Source organism: Chrysochloris asiatica, unplaced genomic scaffold (assembly GCF_000296735.1).
Source record: "Chrysochloris asiatica unplaced genomic scaffold, ChrAsi1.0 scaffold00057, whole genome shotgun sequence".
Taxonomy (NCBI): Eukaryota; Metazoa; Chordata; class Mammalia; order Afrosoricida; family Chrysochloridae; genus Chrysochloris; species Chrysochloris asiatica.
The window spans coordinates 4,982,656-4,991,254 of NW_006408575.1; the positions used below are offsets into that span (position 1 = coordinate 4,982,656).

General features: G+C 40.7%; 1 protein-coding gene across 1 annotated transcript in view; it reads right to left on the minus strand.

Moving 5' to 3' along the window:
* Nucleotides 1-7,666: 7,666 nt before the first annotated feature.
* The window catches only part of SLC36A2 (solute carrier family 36 (proton/amino acid symporter), member 2), a 98,461-nt gene continuing 97,528 nt past the window's right edge, over nucleotides 7,667-8,599 (minus strand). The window contains exon 10 of the mRNA XM_006863948.1: nucleotides 7,667-7,935. Coding sequence (XP_006864010.1) covers nucleotides 7,667-7,935 — 269 coding nt within the window. The remainder of the gene's footprint in view (nucleotides 7,936-8,599) is intronic.

The window sequence follows — 8,599 nt, forward strand, 5'->3', positions numbered from 1 at the left end:
TATCCCCTCCTTTTGGTCAAAAATAGAGAACTATGCTCTCTCTTGCCACCTCCTATCCTCTATCCCATCCTCTTTTTTTTCCTACAGTATATCTTGCCCAACTTGGGTCAGATCTCTTGGAAAAAGTTGGGTAAGGTTTTGGAGAAATCATAGTGCCTTAGCTTACAGCATTATGAATTAAGACTTTGGAGAGTAAAATGCATATTGGGACAACAGGTCACTGTTATTTCTTCCAAGCAATGACGTCTTAGTGGTAGTGGAAACTCAGGGTTAAGGCCTGCAACAACCTCGAGCAAGCCCCCTGTGAGTTTTTTTTTTTCCGGAGAAATCCTGGCTGCAGACTTGAGAAGTTGGCTCCTAAAATCCGAGGGTACCGATGAAGATCAAAGAGCACAGCCTTCATTATGGGTTGCATCTCAATGTCAGGAAAACAAAAATCCTCACCACTGGACCAATAAACAACATTCTTATCAATGGAGAAAAGATTGAAGTTGTCAAGGACTTCATTCTTCTTGGATCAACTATCAACACTCGCGGAAGCAGCAGTCAAGAGATCAGACGACGTATTGCATTGGACAAATCTGCTGCACAGGAACTTTTTAAAGTGTTGAAGAGCAGAGATGTCAGCTTGAGGACTAAGGTGCGCCTGACCCCAAGCCATGGTATTTTCAATAGCCTCATATGGATGCGAAAGCTGGACAGTGAATAAGGAAGACCATAGAAGAATTGATGCCTTTGAGTTGTGGTGTTGGAGGAGAATACTAAAAGTGCCATGGACAGCCAAAAGAAGCAATAGATCTGTTTTGCAAGAAGTGCAGCCAGAGTGCTCCTTGGAGGCCAGGATGGCTAAGCTTCGTCTTTCGTACTTTGGACATATTGTCAGGAGGGATCAGTCGCTGGAGAAGGATGTCATGCTGGGTAAGATGGAGGGACAGAGAAAAAGAGGAAGACCCCCAATGAGATGAATCAGCCAGGTGGCATCATTGATGGTGTCAAGTGTGGCAGCGGTAGTGAGGTTGGCCCAGGATCAGACATTGTTTCGTTCTGCTGTGCATGGGGTAGCTATGAGTCGGTTCTGACTCAATGGCACCTGACAACAACAACAAAATCTGAGGGAGGCTGACATTAGCTAGAACCCAAAGTGTGTGGATCACAGAAGCACAGGAAGCAGGAGGAACTGATGATGATTATACTGCAGTTGGCTTTTAGGGGAGTTTCTAGAGTCTCATCCCAAGATGACCTTCAGTCTTGCTCATGCCACATGCCAGCATTTGCCTGGGCTTTCGACTTTTCCCAGTATAGTCCTTACCGCTGTAAGGCAAAGTGGGTAGTATGACTGGTAGGAGGTAGGCACCATTGAACTGCAGGTCCTGATGTCAGGATGTGGGGCCAGGCTTGGTATTCATCTATGTCTAGCAGGGAAGAACCTAGAGCTACCTCATAATGGGGCTGACTCAGCCAATAAGGGGTAACAGAATCCAAGAAAGAAGGTGTGGCACACTAGGGTAGAATCTTGCTGCCGCCTTCCCTGGGTAGGGTGAAGTATGCCTTTTAAGACCTATTTCAAATGCCTGAATTTCAGAGCAGGAGGAGCTTATGCCCTGTCACCTATTTGAAAGGGAGTGCAAGTAAACAAAATAGAGAATTTATTTTAAACTCATTTATTGAACATCGAATACGAGGATCAGTAAAAAGGTATTTCTAAAAAATCATGGAAATGCTTATTAAGCAAATATATCAATATGTGAAGCTATTGTTTCCTGACCTATCTGTCCTTCATCTAGGTCTACACCCTTCTGAAGATAGTGTCTCCATCTCTCCAGTCTTTCCCCAAAGAAGTCTGTGCTCTTCAATTTATCCTGTGTTAAAAGGACAGTTTAGTCATCCTTGAGGGACTCAAGTCCTATTCCTTTTAAGTGCACTTTTAGTTTTAGGAATAAAAAGAAATCTGAAGGGGCAAGATCAAGTCTTTAGGGTGGATAAAGTGTGGTTTCTCAATGAAATTCTTGTAGGATGGCTTTTGCTATCCTCAAAGAATAAGCAGGTATGATGAAAAAATAAAAATCCTGGGCACAACTTTCCCGGTATTTTTCTCACCAAAGTAGTTTTACATTTTTCTTAAAACTTCTTCATAATAAGATCCTGTGATTGTTTTGTGTCTTTCAAGAAAATCAATCAAGATTACCCCTTTGGAATCCCAAGCAATAGTTACCCTAACTTTCTTCTGGGTTGGTGTCTTTGCCTTGAATTTAACTGGCCCAGCAGATATCCCCCTCAGATGCCACATTTTCTTATTGGACTTTGGCCTTTTTTTTTTTAAAGTTATCCTGTTGTGATACTGTAGGATTACTGTAGGATAAGCACTGGACTGCAGACTGTAAGGTTGACAGTTCAAACCCACCAGCCACTCCTTGGAAACTCTATAAAGGGTTGCTATGAGTCAGAACTAACTTGATGGCACTTCACAACACCCCAATAAGAGAAATACAAATATATTATGAAGAAAACTTGTCTGCAACCACCCACTGGTTGCAGAGGCATGTTGAAGCACATTTTGATTAAATGCAACCTGTGCATGTATGAATTGGAACCCAGGGAGCAATACTTTAGGACTTTCCCTCACACTTCACTCTGCATAATTTTTTCAAGATTTATCCATGTGGTAGCACAAATCAGTACTCCATTCCTTTTCATGCCTGAATGATATTCTGTTGTGTGCATATACAAAGGAATGTCGAAAAGTTTGTGGGAAAATTCCATCATCTTTTAATTCCATTCTTCCACAAATTTTAGGAAATGTTCTCATATTCCATTCTGTTTATCCATTCATCTATTGATGGACACTTGCATTGCTTCCACCTTTTGCTATTGTGAATAGTGCTACAATGAACCCTGCAATGAACAATGAAAATATCTGTTTGAGTCCCTGCTTTCAAGTCTTTGGGGCATCTATCTAGGAGTAAAATTGCTGGGTCCTATAAGGTTTTTTTAAAATACTAATTACATGTTTAAATCTTTTGTTTTTTAACTTTTTATTGTGAATTGAGTGAAGGTTTACAGAGCAGATCATCAGTTCTACATTCAACAAATGATGTCCTTTTCTTCACTACATGGTTGCAATCCCTTCCATGTGCCAATAGTTACCAGCATTTGCCTCTAACTAGTGCATTATTCTCCATGTCTACTGCTACCTTCAACTTTCCTCTTGTATATTGCCGGCTTTGTCACACATGTTAACATATGTCTACCCTCTAGTTCATAAATTCTCCCTTTCCCCCACCAAAGCCATCATAAATTATTATTTTATCAAGAACACATTTTTTAAAACTTTTTACAACATTGGTGTTATATGATGTTTATCTTTTTGTGATTGACTAATTTACTCAGCATAATGTCCTCCAAGTTCAACCATGTTTTGAGGTGTCCCACAGATTTATCATTATTCTTCAACATTTTGTAGTGTTCCATTTTGTTTGTACCAAAGTTTGTTTAATCATTCTTTTTTTTTTCAATGTTTTATTGTGAGTTATGTGATTATTACATGGCAAAACATTAGCTTTACATTCATTCTATTGTATATAATTTCATTGCCATGGTTACAATCCCCTTCATGCATCATCTAACAACCAAAGGTTATACCCCACAAGCCTGCCTCTCTGTCGTCAGCACACAGCCCCTCTCCCTCTCTGGGTCTAGAATCCCCAGCTACTCCATCTCTCCACATCATCATCTCTGTCACCATCTCTGGAGTCACTGTTTCTCTGGGTAGGGTCCCGCACTACACTCTTCTCCCTTGATGGTCCCAGGGCCCTCTGCTCCTGGACTGCAAAGGCAACCATTCCCCTCCTTTTGCTACAAAACGTCTACCTTTACATTTCCAACCCTCACAGTCAGTCCTGATAACAATTATTCACTATTGTGCCACATGAGTGCTGTGCCCATATCCTTTCATCAGCCCCTCCCAGACAGATTGGATACTACTTAGTGGAGATTATACTTTCCTCCATGCCCTCTGGATTTAGGGTCCCTTTTGAAAACTTGTAAGCCAGTCACTTCTTGCCTTTGTAGTGCATCCCCTCTCCCCCATTTTGAGTAGCCAATGTCCAAGTTGCCCATCCCTGTCTACCCTGTGTATTAAGGGGGTGGGAGTGATCCTCACTGTAAAGATTTGTTCCGTCTTTTGACCTACTGCATCCATAGGTGTAGTCAAGTTCATAAAATTCTATCAGATTACTTTTTTTCTCTCTTCTTTCTTCTTCTAGTTGAGTTCTGATCATCCAGCCATTGAAGTCAGGTCAAGTGGGTATTATCTACAAGTGTGGGTGTTCTCGTGCATATGCCCTCTCTTCTTATCAGCTAGACGCTTGACTTTCCACTCTAGTCCTCTGTGGCTATGTCACTGACTCTGGGCCCAGGAGTTCCCAGGTCTTGCCGTACTAGTGGCCAACCAGATAGCCACCTGGGTTCACAAGAGTCTATTGAATGTAGTAGGACTTAGCTAGCAGCTTCATTGTTGTTTTTCTCTCATTTCCCCTTATGTGGTCACATGTTTAATCATTCTTAAGTTGATGGGTATTTATCTTTTTGTTATGTCTTTTGTAGACAGCGTATTGAAGAAGGATCCCGTTTTCTTATCTATTCTTCTCTTGATTTCTCTTGATTGGTATATTCAATCCATTTACATTCAGTGTAATTATCAATAGGTATGAATTTATTGTTGTAATTGTTCTCTGTGTGTTTTTTGTGATGCTGTTGGATTCTTTGCTCCACATAGTGTTCTGTGCCGAGTTCATTTTGTTTGTGGGTTTTCTCTTCATTTTCATTTCGGTTGTGTTAATGTTTACTAAATCTTTCTAGTTTTCTTCTTTTTAAAATTTACATGTGTTGATCTATTATTTTTCTTTGAGGCTATCCTGTTATTTATTTAAAATTTCCCTGCTTCTAACAGTCTGTTTTATCTTGAAATCAACATGACTTCCTTGCCATTTGGAAGTTCTGTATCTACACTATTTCCTTTGTTGCTTTGTAGTTGACTTCATTAGTCATTGATATCCCTATTTTCAGTCTTGTAGGTGTGTTTTACTTTAAATCTGGATTTAGTTCTGGGTGCTGTTGCCAAGAGTATTGTCTGCTGTTGTTTGTTCTCAGACGAAGAACACTTTTTAGCACTTTTTGAAACATCAATCTGGTCATTACAAATTCCTTTAATTTCTGTGTATCAGGAAACATTCTATTTTCACCATCTAATTTGAGGGACAGCTTTTGCTTGGTTGGCAATCTTTTTCTTTCAGTGTTTTGTAAATGTCATACCATTGTCTTCTTGCCTGCATGGACTTTGCTGAGAAATCAGAGCTTAGTCTTATTGGTTCTCCTTTGTTTTCTTGTTTTTCCTGAGCTGCTATCAGGATTCTTTCCTTGTCTTTGATTTTGGGTAGTGTGATTATGATATGTCTTGGCGATTTTCTTTTGGAATCTATCATGTTTGAGGTTTGTTTAGCTTCTTGTATGGTTATAGTCTCATCTTTCATGATGTTAGGGAAGTTTTCTTCCAACAACTCTTGGACTGTATTCTTTATGAGCTTTTTTTGTCTCTTCCTGTTCTGGAATTCTGATCACGTGTAAGTTTTTCCTTTTCATAGAGTTACACATAATTATTAGGCTTTCTTAGAATTTTTTTTCATTATTTTTCTGATTGTTCTTCTAGCACAATAGTATTGAAAGATTTCTCTTCAAGCTCACTAATCCAGGCTTCACCTTTGCCCTTTCAAAACATTGTCCATTTCTGAGTTCTTAGTATTAATCTTCTGGATTTCTAATTGCAGGTTTTGTATTGTTTCAAAATTTGCATTTATTTTGTTTATTTGTTCTTGTAGTGTTTTCCTGAATTCTTCTAAAGTTTTTATTGTGTTCTTCTTGCTTTACTTGATCTTTCTATCTATCCTTTAATTAATTAATCCTTTGAATTATTTTTCAGATAGTTCTCTTACCTTTTCTTCCTCAAAAATATCTTCTCACTCTGCATCATTTGTTTGGCCCATTCTCACTTGCTTCTTCATGTGAGCTAAAATTGTTTTTTGTCTCTGGGGCATTGTGATATTGTGGTATTTGTAAAAACAAACAATGCAATTGTTGGATCAAGAAGAGAGAAATTTCTGGGGGCTTCTGCAATTCAAGGAGCTCACAAGGTGGTTTTGGAAGGGATATGACAGCAGAGTTCCTGGTCTTAGATGGAGTTCCTATTGGTCTCCATATTATCTATGTTCAGGGCACTCAATCTAGAAGTAGTTACTGGAGACCCTTGATAGAGCTAGTTTCAGTATCTGTTAGGAAGCTGGGGACAGGGTGACTGGTTAAATGCTGATTTGGTGGCTCTGCAGGTTTTATAGGTCTGGAGCTGAGCCCATTTGAATTTAGGTACCAAAATGGCACACCAAAGTGGTGCAGCCAGCTCCCACGTCACACTGGCTTGACTCCCAACCACAGAGCTGGGTTTGCATTTGGGGTAGAGAACAGCAATTGATGTACACCCTTATCTACAAGTTGTTTCCAAACCTCTGGTTGCCTCACATTTACTAATGTCCTATTGACCAAAGCAAGTCAATAGATTAGTCTACTCAAGGGGTGGAGCTACGAGCTTCACCTCCTGATAGGAGAAGCTGCAAGGTCATTGTCAAGGGAAATCTGTGGTCATATCTGCAGTGTACCACAGAGTCTTGCACCATGCTTGGCCCACAGTGAGGTGCTTCTGACAAGAATTTAGAGATAAAATGTATTCCAATAATGTCAGTTCACCAACTTCCCTATACATACATCTACTTTCATGCTTCCTGTCTCTTGTTGGGAGTTTTGAACTGGGCCAAGATACCATACCATTCATTAACATGGAAAGTTTATTGTCCTTAAATACGATGGTTTCTTCCTGTCTGTCAGAGAGCCAGGGCTCACACTGGAGTTCTTGGTTCTAGCTATCTTGATACTGAAGCTGTGTGTACATCTCATTAAGTTATAGAGTCTGCCCCCACCCCTAGTCTTTGTTCTTTGAACAGATGAAAGAGAGAAAACCCTTTGACCATCAAAACCCAGTAAGTTTTAGCTGGAGTCACCTCTTGTTGACACTTGGATACCTCCTAGAGACTTCTTCTTGCATTGTTCCACACAAGAAGTAAAACTCACTATTTGAATTGCCAAAAATGCTGGAGAGAACAAAGAGCTTTCCATGGGAGAGCTCTCAAGGTAGTAAAATACTACAGATGAAAAGAAAAAAAGCAAGAACAAAATTAAATTACATTTATACCTTGAAGCTGGTGAGTCCCTGTTTGTTTTCCCTATGACTTGACCCGGAGAAAAAGTAGTTGTTGTTGTTAAGTGTTGCTTCCAACTCATAGCAACCCTCTGTAGGACTTCCAAGGAGTGATTGGTGGGTTTGAGCTGCTGACCTTGTGATCGGCAGTCCTGTGCTTATCCCACAGCATCATACCAGGACTCCAGAGAAAGGCAGAGTAACAAAATAAAGACGATGTATATAAAAGGGATCTAAGTCATTAAAGGAGTCCTGATGTGTCACTCTAGGGTAAGCACTGGAAAGTCATTTGAATCTCAAGGTTGGTAGTTCAAACTCACCAAGCGTCCCTCAGAAATCCTATACAGGGCAGTAGTGTTGTTCTCACTAAATATTCGTGGTGGAGTTGGGGAAGGTGAGAGAGGGTTTTGGCTCAGTCAGATCATGGATGGTCTGGTAGGTCCCTGCCACGAAGCCCACGAAGCCCAGGATGCTAATGAGGGCGTCCTTGGCGATGGTGAGGGGGCTCATGCCCTCTGAGTAGTAGGTGGTGATCTCCAGGAGGGGCGGGATGATGAGGGCCAGGGCGCTGCCGCTCACGGAGCCCACCAGGGAGAGGACCAGGTCCAGGCGGGGTATGAGGATGGCCAAGATACCTGCAGGACATGATAGGAAATAGATGATACCATTCGTAGCTAAGCTTTTAAAGTTTAGTTTTAAAATCCTTTTTGCATATACGTTCAAATGGTACAGATATAATGCAAAAATTTTAAATCTTCTAATACCCTGGTTCACATTCCCTAGTTGTTATTGTTAGGTTCTGTTGAGTTAGTTATGACTCATAGCAACCCCAGTACAACAGAATGAAACACTGTCCACTTCTGATTCATCCTCACAATTATTCCTATGTTTTAGTGTGTTGTTGTAGCTCACTGTGTTAATCTATTTCCTTGAGGGTCTTCTAATTTTATCACTGACCTTTTACTTTACCAAGCACAATGTCCTTTTCTAGGGAATAGTCCCTTCTGATCACATATCCAAACTGAATGAGACAAAGTCTAACCATCCTTGTTCCCAAGGACCATTCTGACCACACTTATTCCAAGATGGTGTAGTACATTCTTCAGGTTATTGTTGTTGTTAGGTGCCATCGAGTTGGCACCGACCCATAGCGACCTTATGCACAGCAGAACAAAACACTGCCCGATCCTGGGCCAAACTCACAATTGTTGCCACGCTTGAGTCCATCGATGCTGCCACTTGGCCAATCCATCTCGCTGGGGGTCTTCCTCTTTTTCTCTGACCCTCCACCTTACCAAA